General features: G+C 45.1%; 1 protein-coding gene and 1 pseudogene across 2 annotated transcripts; both read right to left on the bottom strand.

The window, feature by feature from the left end:
• Window positions 1–4,102: 4,102 nt before the first annotated feature.
• Window positions 4,103–5,236, bottom strand: LOC311617333 (activator of 90 kDa heat shock protein ATPase homolog 1-like; annotated as a pseudogene). Its single transcript has 2 exons — window positions 4,669–5,236; window positions 4,103–4,424 (listed from the first exon to the last, which is right to left on the bottom strand). The product of its transcript is annotated as an activator of 90 kDa heat shock protein ATPase homolog 1-like (transcript).
• Window positions 5,237–5,766: 530 nt separating this feature from the next.
• Window positions 5,767–20,164, bottom strand: LOC311617510 (5-hydroxytryptamine receptor 3C-like; the record flags this gene model as incomplete). Its single annotated transcript, XM_084873846.1, has 10 exons — window positions 5,767–6,469; window positions 6,553–6,768; window positions 6,983–7,187; window positions 7,531–7,691; window positions 8,269–8,438; window positions 8,717–8,826; window positions 9,557–9,601; window positions 10,293–10,426; window positions 19,633–19,690; window positions 20,153–20,164. 10 exons carry the CDS (start codon window positions 20,162–20,164, stop codon window positions 6,267–6,269), a joined length of 1,314 nt encoding a protein of 437 aa, XP_084729972.1. The 3' UTR covers window positions 5,767–6,266.
• Between the last annotated feature and the right edge of the window lie 1,164 nt (window positions 20,165–21,328).

Below are 21,328 nucleotides of genomic sequence, written 5' to 3'. Positions count from 1 at the left end.
TTCAAGTACATAGTTGAAGTAAATATATTTGAGATTAAAAAAGGAGATAATTGGTCACCTAAAGACTTTTACTAAATAGATATTCATATAATTTATTAAATTGTCACTATGATAAGTGTACTTTGGCATTCTTATCTGTAAACTTGGAATAATGTTAATATCCACTGTATAGAATTGTTGGGAGGATTAGATGAGCTAACAAATGTAATGGACTTTGCATATGGAAAGTATTCAGTAAATGATGGCTATTTGTAATCAAAATAACTTTTCTATGTCTAAACCAAGAAAAAGCCTAAACTAACAACCTTTATTACAACTGTAAAAGCCACCACATATTTATTTTACTGCAGGCCCATTAATTCTCAAACAAGCAGGGTTCTTGTTCCACAAGGACAAATGGAATAATAGCTCATCAACTCATTAGCTTCAATGTAGGTCAATGATGGAAGTTACAGGTGCATGTTAGTTGATACATGTTCTTTCTTTTCTTTGCAACTTTCATATTTTTTAATCATTTAAAAATTTTATTTTATTTTACTTTCATATTTCTTTTCATGTAATTTAGTTTTTTAATAAAGACATGTCACTAAGTCTACAAGGTAATTTTATTTATAGACTAGAGGACCAGTACATGAATTCATCCACTAATGGGATCCTTTGGCATGGCCTGCGGGATAGGGCCGAAACCAGCTCTCTGAAATCCCTCGAGGGGTCCTGGATTGCAAGAGGGCGCAGGCCTAGCCAAGGGACCCCACTGGAACTGATGCACAATTGGGGTCGGGGAGGGACTGGTAGGTTGGCCAGCCGGGGAGGGGTTGTAGGAGGGCTCCAGGCATGTCTGGCCCATCTCACAGTCCAGATCAGCCAGACCCCAGAAACAAGCTAACCTACCAGTTGGAGCATCTGCCCCCTGGTGGTCAGTGCATGTTAAAGCGAGTGGTTGAGCAGCCTTAGCATATTATTAGCATATTATACTTTGAACAGATGACTGGACAACCAGATACTTAGCATATTAGGCTTTTGTTATTTAGGGTTTTTAAAAATACATTTTTAAATTGATTTCAGAGAGAAAAGGAGAGGAAGATAGAGATAGAAACATCAATAATGAGAGGAAATCATTGATTGGTTGCCTCCTTGTGACTAAGCCCACCGCCCAGGCATGTGCCCTTTGTCAGAATTGAATCTGGGACCCGTGAGTCCCCAGCCGACGCTCTATCCACTGAGCAAAACTGGTTAGGGCTATTATTTAGGATTTTTATAAGGCTATTTTATAGAAATCATTTTACAAATTAGAAAAAAATCTGAAATGTCCAAATTTTAATCAGGAATATATGGATAAGGTAGGTACACTATGCATAGTCTGCCCGTTTACACAAATCCTAGGGTCACTGAGAGGCCTGAGTAAGGGCTCCCACTAGAGGGCAGTAAGGGCCCCTTGAAGGGCTGACAAATCCAAGCCCTTTCTTCAGCACTTCTTTTCAGCTTTACTTATTACTAAGAACATGCTAATTCAGGATTGGTAAAATGTGGCATTGGTAAACTAAAATTTGCTCATTATCAAAGTGTCCTCAAGATTCAAATCTGGCATTCTACTAAGATCCTGCAGCCTCTGGGAAAGTTGCAAAACTATTTCCTGCAGGAGACATGGGGGCTGTTGGAATTTTTTCAGTTTCCAGGGATTTTGTTATTAGTGCATCAACAGCATTGACCCGAGGTGTTATTCATGCTTTTTATTAATAAACTGTTAGCTATGTTCCAATATCCATCATCTATTCAATTATCACATGGATTATTTGATTCCTTCTTTAGGGTGTCCTGATCTATACTTTTATCAAAGTAGTTTTGCTTTGTGCTTAGGTCTCTATTTCTTGTGTATAAATCCCCTCAAAACCTGCTTGTGCAGTGACATTACATTGAGAGTACAAGCTAGTTAAATAACTTGTAATAAAAATATTACTTATTTTAAGTTTTTGGGCATTGTTTTATAATTTAAAAACACACCTATAAATGCATATTCTCTTACATAGTATCTAGTAAGTGAATCTATATGTAATTCTAGCAATGTTTGTTGCAACTTTCTTTTTGTTCTTTATCAATTCTATATTATCACCAGTTCTTTTTTGAGTGAGGCAGTATGCATGGATTAGTAAAATAGATTCTGTGATCAAAACTGTTTGAAAGGTACTAATTTAAGTGCTTTGAGTAGCTGAAACTGGTTTGGCTCAGTGGATAGAGTGTCGATCTGTGGACTGAAGGGTCCCAGGTTCGATTCCTTTCAAGGGCATATGCCGTACATTGGTTGCGGGCACATCCCCAGTAGGGGGTGTGCAGGAGGCAGCTGGTCGATGTTTCTCTCCCATCGATGTTTTTAGCTCTCTATCCCTCTCTCTTCCTTTCTGTAGAAAATCAATAAAATATATTTTAAAAAAATAAATAAATGCTTTGAGTGGATTGTAAAAGCTTACCCTCACAATTCTTAAACATTAAACAACAGGAACAAAAGAACCAACGTGGACTCTCCCTCCAGTTTCTCACCTCGCTCATCCAAAGACCTGGCTACCCAGATCGCTTCTCTAAGTTTAGTGCCTGTTATGCTTCACCCCAACCTCTCTTAATGACACACCAGTATGGCATATCTCATCCTTGTCTCACTCGTTTTTATTTTTTGTCATTCATTTCTGGGCTGATGCAAAGGTCACTTTCTCGGAGAGGTTTTCTTGGAACATGCTGTTAATCTATGTGTCATTTTCTGTTCTATTACCCTTTTTTATTGTCTTCAGAACAATTAAAGTACATGAAATCATCTTACTTAGTTTGTTACTATAGAAAACCAGCCTCCTCCTATCTGTCTTATGCATTGACATTTCCCCAGCACTTACAAAAGAAAATGTCTAAGGATAAGTAAGCACTTAGAAAAGACTGGATGAATCAATGACTGAATGAATGCTTCGCTCATTTACTTATTCCATGTTGCTGTTCTGGGGGCCAGATGACTGGACTGTCCACACAAGCAGAAGCTCTCATTTAAAGCCTGGTAGTGTGTTGCACGTACAGGAGCGCCACCTGCCAGCTGACCAATAGGGTTAACAGCTACCCCAGCCCAGAAAGCAAAGAGCGGCTGTTGTTCCTCATTGCACTCTCCCAGCCTCTCCTCCACCCTCATGCAAAATAAAGAGTTCAAGACTCTGGGAACTGCTGTCTTAGGTATAATATCTGAATCGCCAAATTCTATTAAGGAGCCCTGAGCTAGTCTGACTGGGAGAACTTTGAATCTAATCGTTAGAGATGGTGGCAGCTGTGTGAGAGCTGAAGCTGTGGTGATGCTGACATCAAGGAAGCTTTGAACACCTGACGGGTGAGTGGGGGGCTGAGGTCTGTGAGCACCTTGTGGGTCCTCGGTGGTGGAGGAGGACGACAGGGGCAAACACTGGTGAAAGCTGAATGAATGGGCCCAGGAGTCTGAGTGGGGGAGATGGCAGTGGGGAGCAGGGGCATGAGAAAATAAGCAGGAGGGAAGCGGTGGGCAGAGAGAATCTTGTGGTGGGGTTAGTTATTTTTTGTTAACAGCTTTATTGAGATATAATTTAAATATAATTCATCTGTTTAAAGCACACACGTCTATGGTTTTTAGCATGTTAATACAGAGTTATGCAAACATCACCACAGTCTAATTTTAGAACATTTTTATCATCATCCCCACCCCCCCACACACACACTAAATCTTGAACCCATTAGCAGTCTTCCTCACTCACCTGTCCCTTTCCCCACCAAGTCCCAAGCAATCACTAATCTACTTTTTAAAAAAAATTACGTTTATTTAGCATATGTACACATAAAAGAGAAATTGCCCTCTGATCCCACCCAGCAGAAAACATGCACAAACCCAAGGTATACGCAAGGGAAAGGGCCCGGCCCCAAGTTAGTGGTTGGAATGGTGTCAAGCCTCAGTCAGGAGAGGGCTGGACTGAAGCGTGGGGCAGGCTGGAGTCCCCCTGCTGGCTCTGAAATAAGCCTTCACCAGAGCCCAAGGCCTGTTGGATGCCCTCGAAGTGGTAGCGCTGCCAGCCCTGCCTGGCCTCTCCTCCTCGGGATCAGGGTTGCCTCAGCCTTCCACGCACAGTTCAGTCTCTCCGTTCTTATCACTGAAGGTCAAGGTGATGGTGGCAAAGTGCCCTCCTGGACAAGATTTGAACCTCCACGTCATCGCAGTATGCTTCTCAGGGACCAGATCAGCGAATTCCCCAGTGACATTGCCATCTTCCAGGTGAAACTTCCCACCTTTGTCTGCGTCTAGCGTCGCAGGAGCGTGGGTCAAAGCCTGAACCAGCTCTTGGGCAGTAAGCGCTGTGGAAAACTCTCCTGGTGATGTCAGGAAGGTGTCTCTAAGGGCGATCTTACAAGTGGGGATTCTGACACCAACAGGTCTGGTCTGGGTTTTTTTAATTTTATTTTATTATTTTTTATTTTTATTGATTTTCCACAGAGAGGAAGGGGGAGGGATAGAGAGCTAGAAACGTTGATGAGAGAGGAACATTGACTAGCTGCCTCCTGCACACCCCCCACTGGGGATGTGCCCACAACCAAGGTACATGCCCTTGACCGGAATCGAACCTGGGACCTTTCAGTCTGCAGGCTGACTCTCTATCCACTGAGCCAAACCGGTTTCATCTGGTCTGGGTTTTGGAAGGAGCAGATTTAGCCTTGTACTCCTTAGTTGTGGGTACTGGCTGACCAGTGGGGGCTACTGACTCTCCATTCAGCGCGGGCAAGATCATGCCCTGCATGAGCTCCGTTTTGAGGGTGCTGACGTAAATGCCCATTGCTTCTCTGAGAAGTTCCACCCCTTCTTTCGTTAAGGCCACAAGATCTGTGTCAGGCTCGTCTAATCTCTGCGTCATCCATGCTGTTTTCATCAGACAAATTGGGGGTCTCCACATGTCCCTGTACTGCACTCCAGACTTAGAGGTACCCGTCCAGTTTAGCGTGATACTCCACGCATAAAAGAAGATAAGCTTGCCTTTGCGATTGTGAATGGACGTCTCTCCATCAAGTTTGTTCACTTCTGTCACCTCACACTTGCCCTCCTCAGTTTGCACCCGCACTGCCAGGAACAGTGCTTTCAGCTTATCTGTGGACCCGTTTGAAGCATCCCTCTCTGCCCAGTGCCAGCTGTTGGTGGTGGCATCTGCCCGCTCCTCCTTGTCCAGCATGGGTCACCCTCACCCCACTTGGCCATCCGCTTTCTAATCACCACGTCACCAGGTCCCGAGCAGCCCCCGCAACCACCTCAGTACTGCCTGGCAGAGCGCCCGGGCAGCGCCTAGAAACTACTAGAAGCGGCCACAGAACCTTCTGGCTTGCTTTTCCCTCCACCCCCGCACCCGCCACTAATCTACGTTTTGTACCTATAGATTAGCATAATCTGAACATTTGGTGTAAGTGGGATTATATAATATGTAGATTTTTTATTTTATATTTTATTTTATTTTATTTTATTTTATTTTATTTTATTTTATTTTATTTTATTTTATTTTATTTTATTTTATTTTATTTTATTTTATTTTATTTTTGCTTTCAAGGTTCATCCATGTTGCAGTATGTGTCAAGGCTTCATTTCTTTTAATGGCCAAATAATATATCATTGTATGGATAATCACATTTTATTTCCATTCATCAGTTAATAGATATTTGGTTTGTTTCCATTCCCCCGTCCCCGCCCCCCCCCCCCCCCCCATGAACGTTTGAGTACAAATTTTTATGTGAGCATATATCTTTATTTCTTTTGGAATTGTATGTAGGAATGACATTGCTAGGTTATATAGTAACACCTGAGGAGCTGCCAAACTGTTTTCTAAAGTGTCTGCACCATTTTCCATTCCATGCTATTTCTTTATTTTTAAAAAAATTTAATATATTTTTTATTTCAGAAAGGAAGGGAGAGGAAGAGAAAGATAGAAACATCAATGATGAGAGAGAATCACCAATTGGCTGCCTCCTGCATGCTCCCCACTAGGGATCAAGCCCACAACCTGGAGCATGTGCCTATGACCTGAATCAAACCTGGGACCCTTCAGTCACAAGACTGATGCTCTATCCACTGAGCAAAACTGGCTGAGGGGTGGTGGTGGTGTTTTTTGTTTCTGAGAAAGTAGCAGTGATTCTATTTAAGCCCAGGGAGGGCTGGAGCAGGGACAGCGTGTGCAGAAGAGCAGGGTCTGCGGTGGTCATTGAGGCTGAAGGTTCTCTGGTACATCAGATCTCAGCTCCTAGGAACTCCAGAGGACGATGACTGTGATGATTGTTGAGGCCAAGAGGAGCAGGTAGAGGCGAAAGAGGAAGGTGTCCATCATGTGGCTGAACTGTACCCACAGGTCAGTTAGCTGGGCCTTTGTCATTCCTGAGCCCCCATTTAGGTCTTCCTCTCTGGGCTCCAGATTCTTCCCTACCAACCCCCTGGGCTCTGTCAGGCCTGCGGAGAGGACAGAGACCTAGCCATGAAGTGGATGGAAATATGATTAGAGAAGTAAATGTGGGCAGTGTGGCTTCTCTTACCAGGCAGGTGGGTGGGGGTGAGTCCTGGGCCCACATTCTCCTTCCAGAGTGCAGCGGAGCAGAGTATCTTTGGGCTGGCGCAGTAGAGGAGCAGAGGGTGGAGCCACCGGGGCATGGGTGGGGGCTGGGTGGTGGCCAGGTGCAGCAGGTAGGTGATAAAAATGGTCTCCAGCAGGCTGACCACCATCAGAGACAGGCACAGGGCAAAGTAGATACCTAAGGTGGGGGTGAGAGCGCGCCAGAGTGAGGCAGCTCCAGAAGGACCTCTCCCTCCCTCCTTTTCTCTGTCTCACACAGACAGCCCTTTCTAAGATGCTTTCTTTCTCCTTTTTGCCTTATCTGCTCAGCAGGTCTGGCCAGGTCACCTGCCTACCCTGCCTCATTTTTTCCCTTCTTCTCATTACCCAGTAGTTGGGTGAGGGGTGCATACTGATGAGGGGGGTGCCACTGGCAGGGAGGAGTTTATTCATCATGAGCAGGAAGACGTTGTAGCCAAGCAGAAGGGTTATCTTGAACGGGGCACGGCTCTCGCTTTCCGCGGGCAGGAAGAAGCTGAGGGCATCGATGACCATCAGAAAGCTACTGGGCATCAGGAGGTTGACGACATAGCGTCTGGATTTGCGCCTGATGGCCACCTGGTGGGGAGGAGAGAGCCGGGTGAAGCTAGGAGACCTAAGGATGGCTACAGCCTCTTCCTTTATTGGTGTCCTCCCCACGACAAGGGCTACTTCTGGAGCTGAATGACGAGGAGCAGCTTACATATGACTGACAAGACCCTCCCCTCCCCACCATGTCCACCAAAGAAAACCAAGGCCAGAGCTGACAGGCTAAGAAAAAGGGACTGCTTTGGGGGACTCAGGAGAGAGGAAGAATGAAGGTGATGGTGCCCAGGGCCTTTCTGGTCTTGGGGCAAGAAGCAAGAGATCCCGTGATGGAGGTCCGGGGGATGGAGATCCCTTCCTACACCTCTGGGCTTACATAGAACATGATCTGGTCATAGATATTAGAGCCCATATTCAGCTTTGGGTTGGCCTTGTTGATGCCCAGGAGCTCCCACTGCCCGTGTGTGCTGACAAAGTCACGCGAGGTATCCACTATCTCCCACACTTCCTTCTCCATGCCCAGCAACATGTTTTCCACTGCAAGGGAGACAAAAAACATTTATTCAACATAGCTTCAGTCCCAACTTGGGCAGGGCTCCAAGATGAATTAGAAAACTGTTTGAGCTACCTCTTTCAGACTGCCCTATAACATCACTTCCTTGCTGCTCAATGGCCTGTTTTTTTGTTTTTGTTTTTGTTTTTTAATATATTTTTATTGATTTTTTACAGAGAGGAAGAGAGAGGGATAGAGAGTTAGAAACATCGATGAGAGAGAATCATCGATCAGCTGCCTCTTGCACACCCCCTACTGGGGATGTGCCCGCAACCAAGGTACATGCCCTTGACCTGAATCGAATCTGGGACCTTTCAGTCCGCAGGCTGACGCTCTATCCACTGAGCCAAACCGGTTTTAGCAATGGCCCGTTTTTGATTCTGGGCTTTCTCAGGAAGTCTTGTCCCAGCCTAAGTTCCCCATCCCACCATCCACATCCTATCCAGTCAGCAAATACTCAACTGTCCCTTTTTATGCGTTAACATGACTCTGCTTGTGTGTACTTTTTTGTTGCTGAATGATCTCATTTTACCCCAAACCAGAACCTCTACTGCCACTCACCTGTGTAGAGGAAAGAGCTAAAGGTGAACGTGCAGTTCTGCCGGTCAAAGGGGAAGTAGAAGATGTCCAGTCTACAGATGCTGGTCACGCGCATTGGTTTGCTATATACAATGTGGCCATCACTAGCCACATATGCAGAGAGGCCTTCCATGGTGTGATCCACATCCATGCTAGGGAGCAGGACGGGAGGGAGGAAAGTGTTCTGGGTTACACACCAGTTTAAGTTTCTCTGTTAAGGTAGGGCTTCCCAATGCTGCTCGTTATGGCCACTCTGCCATCTTTTGGGCCCACCACTTCCCAATCTCTAGGGGACAAATTAGCAAGCTGTGACTGTGTTCCTCTCCGAAATCCATTTTTAGTGGCCCCACAGAATGAGTTTGCCCTGCCCTACCCTGGTCTTCTCCTTGCAGGAGGGTTTTCCCTCCAGCTTCCCAGCCCTGATACCCACGATTCCACAATGAAGATGTCTGGGAGCCACAGGTTCTCGGTTGTCACTGTGAGTTTATTGATGTGACCACATTCTTCTGGGTCCCAGCTGATGAATGGGTTATTCCAGATCTAGAGCACAAGACACAGAGGTATGGGATGGCTGAAACCTGGAGATAGTGATGTCAGCATCTCCTGCCCTTCCATTCCCTTAAAAATATATACATATGCATGTCTATTTCCTAAATGTATGTACTAAGGATATCTGATAAAACTTCAACCACTCCAGAAAGTGATAATAAAGTTATAAAAAGAAGTCTTCTCCCTCCTCAACACTCCAACTCTGTCCACATCCCCAACTCAGTGCCATTATTAACAGTTTCTTGTGTATCATTCTAGAAAAAAAAATTAATACATATTAAAAAAAATACATATTCCAGCATTGGTTTTTATTTATAAGATAGAATCATACTATGCACGTTGCTATGCATGCTGCTTTTCTGAGCTCATTTTGAACTCTGATTTGTCTTCTTATCCTCATGATAACGCCTCCCCTTCTCTAATTAACAGTCTTGCTGGATTTCACTTTCCACGGAGGGAAATCTTTAAGTTGGGTATTAGATACAGCTTAAAGATTTCCCTGAAACTTCCATGGGGGCTTCCAACTGTATTGTCCTTCTTCCTGTATTTTCCATTTGTCTTGGATTGGCAGCCCAGAACACGATTTGTCATCAGCTTTGGCCCCATTCTGGTTGGATGTGTCTATGCCTTTGGGCACTGTCAATTGCAACAAATGTGATTTTTGCAACAAAGCCAGAAAAAAAGGGAAGGAGAAAGAGAGAAGAAAGCAGACGTTACATACCATATCTAACCACATAAATGATGTCAGCAGCTGAAGTTGTGCATCCTGACCAAACAAACAAACAAACAAACAAAACCATTTAGGATGATTAATGACACAAAATCAGGTCCTGGTCTACTCCTCCCTCTGTTTCCTAAGTGGTCCTAGGTGACAGTTCAGCTTCTCATTCACAAGTTCTAAATGAAAGGTAGGTCAGAAACACGTAGGCTGAAGGAAAAGTATAGGGGGGAAAACAGCATGGGGACCCACTGGGAATATGCTTTTTATAGAATATTCCCATCAGGCCGAAACCAGTTTGGCTCAGTGGATAGAGCGTCGGTCTTCGGACTATAAGGTCCCGGGTTCGATTCCGGTCAAAGGCATGTACCTTGGTTGCGGGCACATCCCCAGTAGGGGGTGTGCAAGAGGCAGCTGATCAATGATTCTCTCTCATTGATGTTTCTAACTCTCTATCCCTCTCTCTTCCTCTCTGTAAAAAAATCAATAAAATATATTAAAAAAAAAAAAAGAATATTCCCATCAGGGCAGGACTCAAGGACACGTGTTCCCTGCAGAAATGTCACTGCAGCACTCCCCTTCGTGTTTCTCCATCCCATAGGATGAACCTCTAATTTGTACCACATCCATTCAGGGGATTCATTGCTCACCACTGGGCCACCGTAACGTTGGGTTAACAGGGTAAAGACCCTTTGTTCCCTATTAGCAGCCTATGGGGAACAATGTAGTCAGAACTTACCACTTCCAGGATGGCAGACAGAGTGAAGGAGATGTTGACCTGAGTAGGGATGCTGTAATTGATGACTGGACGGAAGTTCTTCTGTTTAAATGCAGTTCGGAAGGCCAGAGGGTCCACCCCATGCCGATCAAAACCTGAGCAATTGATGGTGAAAGCGTTCGCCCTTCCTGTAGAGAGCAGAGACCTTGTGAGGTGGGGATGGGGCTTTTGTGTTTCCTAAGTCAGAGGAATGTCCGGGTGAGGGGGTCTGAGAGGAATGCCCGGGCGGGCGAGGGGGTCTGAGCGCGTCTCTGCAGAGATAAACACGCAGACAGGGGGTGAGGCATGGGAGCCCCTCCTCCTGGAAGGCCAGGCTCTTCCTGCCGGGGCTGGGAGGGTAGGCTGGTTTGGTAAGCAAATGGCGGAAACTGATGTGGTGAGCTGACCTTTAAGGGCTCGGAGCTCAGACCTTTCTTTTTGCTCCTGTATAAAAAGTCTACCCAAATTTGTATGCAAACAGCCTCTCCGGGGAGTCCTATTCCTTTCATAGTTGCAACCTTTATTTTTTACTTTTAAAAAATATATATTTTATTGATATTTTACAGAGAGGAAGAGAGAGAGATAGAGAGCTAGAAACGTCGATGAGAGAGAAACATCGACCAGCTGCCTCTTGCACACCCCCTACCAGGGATGTGCCTGCAACCAAGGTACATGCCCTTGACTGGAATCGAACCTGGGACCTTTCAGTCCGCAGGCCGACGCTCTACCACTGAGCCAAACCGGTTTCGGCCATAGTTGCAACCTTTAGATGCACCTAAAGTTTTGGCTCTTTGTTGGCCATACTTTTTCTCTCTCTAGCTCTCTTATGATTCTGCCTCATAGTCACTGACCAAAATTTCCCTAACATCTTCTCAATGTTCCCTTCCCACGTTCATGTTCCCCCACTTCCTTGAAAGGAAAAGTTTGGAAGAGACTTAAACATGGGCGTGATGTGAAATATGTGGAAACTTAAGGACGTTGTATTCAATGTGAATTTATTGACTGCCTGCCGGGTGCTGTGCTCTGTGCCTTGCTCAAATTTCAGAGACTTCCTCTAAGATCTGGGTGCCATTTTCATCATCCACCATCTTGAGAAGATCTCTTTGATCATTCACTATGTGGTTGGTGAAGCTATATAATAAACTGTAAAAGCCTTTCTGCCCACCTCACCTGCACCCCAATCCTAGATGGCTCCATGGTTATTTCTGTACCATAGCCAAGCAAGTTCTTTCCCATGCCCCTTTTCACTATTCATCAGACCAGTTCACTCATTAGGCACATATCCAGACTAAGGAGAAAGAGGGAAGCAAATGTTCTCTTCTTCCCTCCATATACCTCTTCCACAAGATCTTCCCATGTTTTGACTGGACCAAGCTGCCCTGTTCATGCCTACTATATCTTGGTAGAAAGGAGAAGTTGGACATTATAAAAAGGTGGAATCGGATAGGTGATAAAATGGTAGGATAAACAGTTTGGTAGCTACCTATACAGGCCCATGAGAGAGGGACTGTGTTTACCCATCAGTGAAATGCATTTTTCATCTATTCCCCAAAGGAAACTAAAACATACCTACTACAAAGAAAGGAAATGGTTTAACTCAATTATTTTAGATACACTCTACTCGTTCTGGAGAATGAGAGAGTTTCTGGGTTTTTCCCAGAAAACCTTCCCATCTTTCTCTGTTCTTGCCCCATCTTACCTTGAAGCAGAAGGCTGGCAGTGAGGCAAAGTAGGAGTCCCCCGCTACCAGACCACCCCCCTTCCATCCTCCTCCTCTTCTGAACTCTTCTGTGGGGACTCACCAGGAGCCCCCAAACCCTTGAGCTTAAAGGAGCTCAGACCACACCTTGGTTCCTGGTTTTGAATACTGTTCACGACCGGTGACCACTCCCTGGTGAGAGGCTGTGGCCAGAGAGGTCACAATAGAGTGTCCTGCGTTGCCCCTGTTCAGGTATGTCTTCTGGGCTCCAGGAAGGGAAGAAGTTAGGCCAAGGTTTAGCAGCCTTGTCTAGGTGAGTGGTTTTACATCTGAGTCCCAAGTACTTTTTAAGGAAAATGGGTGACTTGAGAGATGGGGGAGGTGAGGCCATCGATACCGGCCTCATGAGGTCCTTCTGGGAGTTGCTGTGTCTCAGAGAACGTGCATGGAACCCTGAGAGAGGGAGAGTTATGCAGAGACTTGCTCATTTCGGAAGGCAAGAACATGTAATTATTGTGTTGATGGGTAAAGTGAAGTTAATGAAACTCTTTGTTGCAGAGTAACAAAGATCTAGAAATGCATCCTTTATCCAATTATTGTCGATATTGAGGTAAGTAGCTTGATTGAGAAGTTAAGATCCTTTTTTGTTACATAAAACTGACTGACAAACCCCTGTCTCCACAGTTAGCACCACAGTGTGGGTCTGCATCATCCTTTGTTCACACTGTTAGAATAGCTTATTCATCAGGTGTCTTCCAGATAGTCCACCCTTCCCAGGCTAATCCTTCATTTTGCCATTCTCCTAAAACAGAACTGTCCTGCTTACCCTTCCTTCTCTAATGTTTCCAAAAGCCTACAGCCCTGAGGCTACCAGGGAATGTGTGGAAATAAAAAATCATTTGATGAGCTTTTTGAAAATACCTGCACTCACATCTTCCCACACCTATAGAGGTGTGTGTGTGTTTAAAAGCCCTAGCCAGGCCGCAACCGGTTTGGCTCAGTGGATGGAGCATCGGCCTGCAGACTGATGGGTCCCGGGTTCGATTCCGGTCAAGGGCATGTACCTTGGTTGCTGGCACATACCCAGTGGAGGGTGTGCAGGGGGCAGCTGATCAATGATTCTCTCTCATCGATGTTTCTAACTCTCTATCCCTCTCTCTTCCTCTCTGTAAAAAAATCAATAAAATATATTAAAAAATAAATAAATAAAAGCCCTAGCCAGTTTGGCTCAGTAGCTAGAGTGTGGGCCTGTGGAATAAAACGCCTCAGGTCCCATTCCAGCCAAGGGCATATACCTCGGTTGCAGGCTCAATCCCCAGAAGGGGCCGTGCAGGAGGCAGCTAATTGATGAGTTCCTTTCTCATTGATGTTTCTATCTTTCTTTCCTTCTCTCTCTTTACTCTCTAAAAATCAATAAAAAATATTTAAAAAATAAATAAAAGCTTCCCAGATGGTTCTGATTCACACTCATTTCATTGACAATAGAAGTGTTGGTGAGGCTCTGGAGCCTCAGGAACTCCTATGCACTGTGGGTGGGAGTAAAACATTTTGGAAAACATTTATCATGGCCTCACAGAAGTTGGGAGTAATCCAGGGAGACCAGATAGATCCTGGGATGGGGCAGCAGCTCGAATCTTTTCCGATTCAACGAATGTACCTCCAGTGGGTGTGCTAGCCTCAGGCAAACCCCAAGGCTGAAGAGAAGGAGACTGATACAATGACCATTTCCCCCAAACAAGAGGGTTTCCTTCAGGAAAGAAGAAGGGGAGACCCACTGGCAGTGTGAACAAGCCTCCCTCAAGCCCCCTCAAAAACCAGAAGGTTCTGCAGATGGATGGAGAGCCAAAGCCAAAAAAGCAGAGGCAAAGGAGGAAGAGAAGGGGCACAGCCAAGGAAGTGGAGAACCAAATAAGCAGTGTAGAACACCACTGCCTAAAGAATGCCACCCAGCCACTGGGTAAGACTGTTACAAAGTTCCCGAACAATCAAGCAATGCAGGAGGAGAGTTTGGAGAGACTCACTGTATTCATCGCGAGATGGGCTTAGAGAAAATGAATTCAAATTCTAAGCAAAGATACAAGCAGAGCTTCCCTTTATATAAAGGAGCCACTCTGTGTGCAATTAGTGGTTATCGCGCTGCTGTCCTTGAAAACAAACACAGCTAAATTTACGGGCATACCTAGTCTTGACCTGCAAGGTCAGACAGCTAATTTTATGATCCTCATTTTACAAGCAGGCTAAAGCAAACATTTTTAGAAACAGCAAAAATTCCAAACAGCAGGGTTTTTTTTTTTTTTTTTTTTTTTTTTTTGTGTGTGTGTGTGTGTGTGTGTGTGTGTGTGTGTGTTTTACAAAATAGGGGTTTTCCTTCTCAAGACTGATGCTGAGAACAAGCCTTCCCCCTTATATCCAAGCAGTAAACTAGTGCGAACTTGGAGCTGTTTGTACAATCACCAACGCTGAAGAAGAACAGACTAAATTGCTGAGGAGGCCAAAACTGGTTTGGCTCAGTGGAGAGAGCGTCGGCCTGCAGACTGAAAGGTCCCAGGTTCGATTTCCATCACGGGCATGTACATTGGTTGCGGGTACATCCCTGGTAGGGGGTGTGCAGGAGGCAGCTGGTCGATGTTTTTCTCTCATCGCCGTTTCTAGCTCTTTATCCCTCTCCCTTTCTCTCTGTGGAAAATCAATAAAATATATATATTAAAAAATAGGAGGAGGATCCAAGATGGCTGCACAGGTAAACACCTAACCGCAGCAGCACACAACAATTTTGATAAAATACAACTAAAATATAAAATAGACATTGCCCGGAGCTACAGGAAAGTTGACTGACTGGAAATTCTACAACAAGAAGGAAAGAGAAAACCAGAAGGAAAAGCAGAGGAGCTGTAAAGGCCTAAGGCATGGAAACACACTGCATGCACGGAGAGGACGGAGCCAGAGAGGAGGGGGAGGCTGAGTGCCTGGCTGGCGTTCCCTAGCGGAAAGTAGATAAAAGCTCCGGACTGTGCTGAACCCCAGATCCGACAGCGCTGAACCCCAGTTCTAGGCCAGACCCTGGGGACCCAGGCTCAAACAGAGGGAGCCTGGGCTGTGAGGCGGAATCCCAGGGGAGCAAAGAAAGGCAGAGTCCCCGGAGTCGCACACATTGCACGCAGAGAATGGATGGTTGGCTGTGCCTCGGGATTGCCCTGGCGGGAAGGAGACAAAAGCTCCAGACTGGGAAGAGCGCGATGAGGAGCTGATGAGCTGCGCGATGAGCTGCTGCCATGGGCATTGGCAAGGAGCTGGGCGACAGGGCCCCCGGGGGGGAGGTGCCGCTGGGCCCTCAACCACTGATCACGGGCCATGGAGCCGAGACCGGGGGCTGCTTCCTGGGCGGCGTCAACCCTGGCAATAGGCTGAAGCTGCGCAGGAGGCCGCGGAGAACAAAGGGGCACCGTGGGCCAGCCTGCTGAGCTTCCAGGATGAGGAGGAAGAAACTGAAGAAGTTTTCAATGTGAAGAAGTCAAGTTATAGCAAAAAGATAGTAAAATTACTTAAGAAAGAATACAAAGAAGATCTTGAAAAATCGAAGATTAAGACAGAACTCAACTCATCAGCCAACATTGCAACATAAATGCGTTTTAAAGAGAGAGAGAGAGAGAGAGAGAGAGAGAGAGAATGTTGGAGCGGCTGTGGCCAGGCCCAGAGTGGCCAGGCTGAGGGCAGTGGCAGCCGGGCCCGGAGCAGCAGCAGCCAGGCCCCAGAACAGCAGCAGCCAGACCCAGAGCAGCAGCAACCCAGGCCAGGAGCAGCCAGGCCTGGGGCAGTGGCCGCCAGGCCTGGGGCGGCCAGGCCCAGGGTGGCCAGGCCCGGAGCAGCCGGACCCAGAGCAGCCGGGCCCGGAACAGCCGGGTCGGGAGCAGCCAGGCTTGGAGCAGCAGCAGCCAGGCCCGGAGCAGCAGCAGATGGACCTGGAGCAGCAGCGGCCAGGCCCAGAGCAGCTGGGCATGGAGCGGCGGCAGCCGGGCCAGGAGCAGCCGGCCCCGGAGCAACAGAGGCCAGGCCCAGAGCAGCCGGGCCCAGAACAGCTCGCTCCTCGCCTGCCCATGCCCCAGGGCTGCTTCTCAGACATGGCTGGAAACTTTTGGGAGAACTTGAGGGTCTGCTGAATCAAGTGATGAAGGCTTAGATTTGGATGTGTTGAGTTGTTGTAGTGCTGGGGTGTTGATCTGTGAGTGCCTTGTGTGGGGTCTGGATGAGGTTGGTTGATCTATTTGGATGTGTCTTCTGTTTGAAGTGTATCCTTGGGAATGTGGAGGTATTATTGATTAGAGAAAATGCTAAGTAATTGATTTGCTACCTGAAAAATTTAAAGTTCTGAAAATTTAAGGTCTCTTGCCAAAAAGAGGTTTTAAAGCTAACACCTTAATTTTAATGGAGAAAGGGGAGGACAAGCCATTCCCACCCAGAACAGGTAATCCAATTCTAGCCAGCAGCTATCTTTAAACAATGTGTTCATTTACATTTGAATTGCTATGCCTTTTGATAGCCCAAGGGCAAGTTTACATGTAAACAAGTTTGCTTCTCAGTTCCCGGGGCAGAAAAAACAAGGCTTAAAATTATTAGATTTTAAAATTTATTCTTAAAAATATAAAAGTTTATTAATTTTAAAAAAACAAGGAAATTAAAAAACCTGATGAACAATATTAACTGTTGATTATCATAGAATCAGAGATATGGGAGGGGAGTGGACTGACAATTCTGGGGGGGGAGGGGGGGAGAAAGGGGAGTGGTGGATTCAGGAAGAGACTGAACATAAACTGTGCGTGCACCTATGGATGAGGACAATGGGGGGTGGGGAAAGGGCAGAGGGTGGGGTGGAAACCTGGTGGTGGGGGGAGGGGGAAATATGGAACTTTTGTAATAATATGAACAATAAAGATTGATTTAAAATTTAAAAAATAAATAAATAAACTGCTGAGGGGCCAGAAGGAGCAGGGGTCTCTGACCTTCCACCCATCAGCACTGAAAGCAAGGTGCTCTCAGCCTGTCCTTCCTGCTGCAGGGGCCGGTGGTGACAGGCAGTCTTCTGCTATGGGGCACCAGGTTTGGTGGCTGCATGGCAAGTGGGATAGTTACCAGAAACAGGGGCGACCTCTTTTATCCTCAATATTATGCAGCTACTGTCCCAAAGAGCCCTGCTCCTAAGAGGGCCACACACATGCAGAGCAAAGTGTAAGGCAGAGAAGAATGAAAAGGAAAGTAGTTTGTGAACTCAAGATTGCTGAGACTAGGAGTCTAAGCAGATCTTTCTTCAGCAAGTATGAGGAAATAGGCAAGAGATATGGTCTCAACTTACTTACCCTGTTTCCCTGAAAATAAGACAGTGTCTTATATTAATTTTTTCTCCCAAAGTTGTGCTAGGTCTTATTTTTAGGGGATGTTTTATCTTTCCATGGGCTAGGCCTTATTTTCGGAGGATGTCTTATTTTCGGGGAAACATGGGTAGTAGGAATTAAGTAAGCAGGTAGAATTACTGCTCTTTTGGTATCTAGCGAAGGTCATAATAGAACAGGGCGGAGCAGGTAGCCAGGGAGTAAGTGAAACCTGGGCGTGGGAAACATTGGCTTTGGCCCTAACCAGTTTGGCTCAGCAGATAGAGTGTCGGCCTGTGGACTGAAGGGTCCCAGGTTCGATTCTGGTCTAGAGCACATGTCCGGGTTGTGGGCTCGATCCCCAATAAGGGGCATGCAGGAGGCAGCCAATCAATGATTCTCTCTCATCATTGATATTTCTAGCTCTTTCTCCCTTCCTCTCTGAAACCAATAAAAATACATTGTTTTAAAAAAGAGAAAATGTTGGCTTTGGGTAGCTTGGCAGAATTACTCAATTACTCCCAGAGGGAGTATCCTAATGATCTATTTCATAATTGCATTTACTTTCTGCATGCTAAATTGTGCCTTTATGAGTCCTCGTGCTTGCTTAGTGAGAAGCTCCAAACCTTTCTGGTGGTTCCCTGAAAGAGGCAGCTAACCACACATGTTAAGAAACATCTTCATGGTGTATTTAAAAAATGTTACTTATTTTGTACAAAATTCGTGCACCTTCTCTAATCTGGGACATCCCTCTCACAATTTGGGACTGCTGGCTCCTATCTGCTTACCTGCCTGCCAGCCGATAAGCCCCTAACCACTCCACTGCCAGTCTGATCAATGTCTAACTGCTCCCCTGCCTGGTGATTGCCCCCAACTGCCCTTCCCTGCTGGCCTGGTCGCCCCCAACTACCCTCCACTGCCAGTTATCTTGTGGTGGCCATCTTTGACCACATGGGGGCAGCCATCTTGTGAGAGGGTGTGAGGGTCAATTTACATATTACCTCTTTATTACTCTGTTTCCCCGAAAATAAGACAGTGTGTTATGTTAATTTTTTCTCCCAAAGTTGAGCTAGGTCTTATTTTCAGGGGATGTCTTATCTTTCCAGGCACTAGGTCTTATTTTTCGGAGGATGTCTTATTTTCGGGGAAACACGGGTATATAGGATAGATTTCTACAACCATGCATTAAATGTGAAATAATCTGTGTCAAGGCTATTAACTGTTTAGCTTCATATTTTAGGCCATAAGGCTCACCTCAAACCTAACATATGAGCAGGTTGTGTTTTTTGCAAAGGACATTGCCAATTATAACAATCTTGGCACAGAAAACCTAGTCACATGTTTATGAGATGGGAAAAATATGGCAAGATATCTAGAGAAATATAATGTGGAGGTGAGAAAGGGAAAATGGTGCAATGTGGTCTTGAGAAATTTGAAACTTCTCAACTATGTGGCAACCACTCTTCATTTTAAGTTATTGCAAAAGTCAAGAACAAGCTTCTGAAGGAGAAATGTGTTCCAAGTGATGGAAAGAAGGAAACATAAGAGAATCGGTAAGCAGAAATGCCTTCACTAGTATATAAGTAACATGTCTAAGAACTCAAAGATACTGAAGTTCACACATAAAAAGGGGCTGCTAACTTTCCACATTAATTAGGGAAAAATAAAATAAACTATTCCAGGATGGGATAAAGGGATTATACCTAGAGCTAGAAAAATAGTGGTTCTTTAAAAAAAAAAATTATTGTTGATAGTATTACAGATATCTCTCGTTTTCTCCTCCTTCCCTTCTTCCTCTAAAATAGTGCTTCTTGATTGGCTAGTATACATTCATACATTAACCCTTCAACAAGTCCGTATTAAGCACCTATGATGTGTTAGGCATGGTGCCATATATTGAACAATAAAAATGGATGAGCGCCCCAGCCAGTTTGGCTTAGTGGATAGAGCCTTGGCCTGCAGACTGAAGGGTCCTGGTTCCATTTCGGTCTTCTTTGTCCCAAGTAGATCCGGGAAAGGATCTGGGGTGTTTATCGAAGGCGCCCCTTGAGATAAACTTTAACCGTGCAGGAGTTAGGACATTCAAGTAGTTGCTAGCAAAGAGGCTACTCTATGCAAGCAGGACCAAGGGCAGGCATAGGACCAAGGAGACCAGGAGCTTTAATTTAAATTTTAAGCATACGCAAAATAATTAACTGCCAGAGGAAGCACACACACGAAACATATGCAGTTGCAAATCACACAGCACTTTATTACCCACATAAGTTCCTGATGCTGCCAGTACAGGCTGGATGGAGAGGCCGAGGTCTGCAGCTGGGCTAGGCTGGTCCGGATGCAGGGACCGGCGTTCCTAACCCCAAGGGGAGCTCGGTTGCGTCTCCATCGAGAGGTACTAGCCATTCTTTTGTTGTCTGTCAGGAAGAGGAGTGTGGAGCCGGTCTGACTGACAAAAGGACGTGCCTTTGTGGCTGCCTCGATAGGCGAGCACCGCGCTGGCCCGGATCTATTTTTAAAGCCTGTTCCGTACCCGCAGCAGTTGAGGTGGCTATCAATGATTAGGTCAATGCACACATGCTAATCTCAAACAGGGCGAGGGGCTACATGTGGTTATCTAGGGAGAGTACATCATTCACACAGATGGTTATCTTGGCAAGTCACTCTAAGTCAGTAACTGAAGTTCAAATCCTTATCTCTGGGGTACACATGCTTCAGGGCAGTGGGGAACGTGTCCTTCATATCACACTTTAAATTTCAAGGAAACACTTCAAAACCTTGCTAACGCTTTTAGACATCCTTTAAGCATTTTTAAACATTTCTACATTTCACTACGACATTCTTTTTCTTAAAGAAGACACTTTCAAATTTCTTGTGATACTAGTTTGATGGTGGTGAACTCCGTAGTTATTCTTGACTGGAAAGCTCTTTATCTGTCCTTTGATTCTAAATGATAGGCAGTAATAAAAACAATGAAATCTTGCCATCTACATCAACATAGATGGACCTAGAGCGTATTGTGGTGAGTGATATAAGTCAGACAGGAAAAGATAAATGCCACATGATTTCACTTATATGTGGGATCTAAAAAACAAAATACACGAACAATCAGAACAGAAACAGATTCATAGATACAGAGCACATTTTGATAATTGCCAGATGAGAGAGGGGTTGGAGAGGATGGGTGAAAAAGTACAAATTGGTAGTTACAGAACAGTCATGGGGATGTAAAATATAGCACAGGGAATATAGTCAATAATATAGTAATAATTAGTATGGTGTCAAGTAGCTACTGGAAATATTGGAGGGATTATTTTGTAAGTTACAAAAATGTCTAATCACCAGGTTGTATATCTGAAACTAATATAATATTATATGTCAACTGTAATTAAAAATTAAAAAATAAACATTTAAGATATGATTTTTGATAGTAAAGATAATATTTGTTCATTGAAAAAGTTAAGAAAAAATAGTTAAATATATAAAAGAAAATAGCAATCACTCATAATCCCAATCCCATTCATTATCCAGCACAAAGTTTGCTCATGTTTTGGTGTTTAGACATACATACCTTTTTCTCTGCCTTTTTTTTTTTCCTACAGAAATAATGTATACATATTGTTTTCTCTACTTTATATACCATGGACCTGTTTCCATGTTTATTAACATAGATCTATATTCTCACTTTAAATAGCTACAAAGCATTCCATCATGTGGCTGCATGACAATTTATTTAACTTGAACTTTTTTTTTTTTTTTTTTAATATATTTTATTGATTTTACACAGAGAGGAATTGAGAGGGACAGAGAGTTAGAAACGTCGATGAGAGAGAAACATCGACCAGCTGCCTCTTGCACGCCCCCAACTGGAGATGTGCCCGCAGCCAAGGTATATGCCCTTGACCGGAATCGAACCCGGGACCTTTCAGTCCCCAAGCCGACGCTCTATCCATTGAACCAAA

Source organism: Pipistrellus hanaki (genome assembly GCF_964339955.1).
Source record: "Pipistrellus hanaki genome assembly, chromosome: 2".
NCBI classification, from domain to species: domain Eukaryota; kingdom Metazoa; phylum Chordata; class Mammalia; order Chiroptera; family Vespertilionidae; genus Pipistrellus; species Pipistrellus hanaki.
Note: the sequence above shows the minus strand (reverse complement) of the source record. Positions and strands in the feature narration are given on the sequence as shown.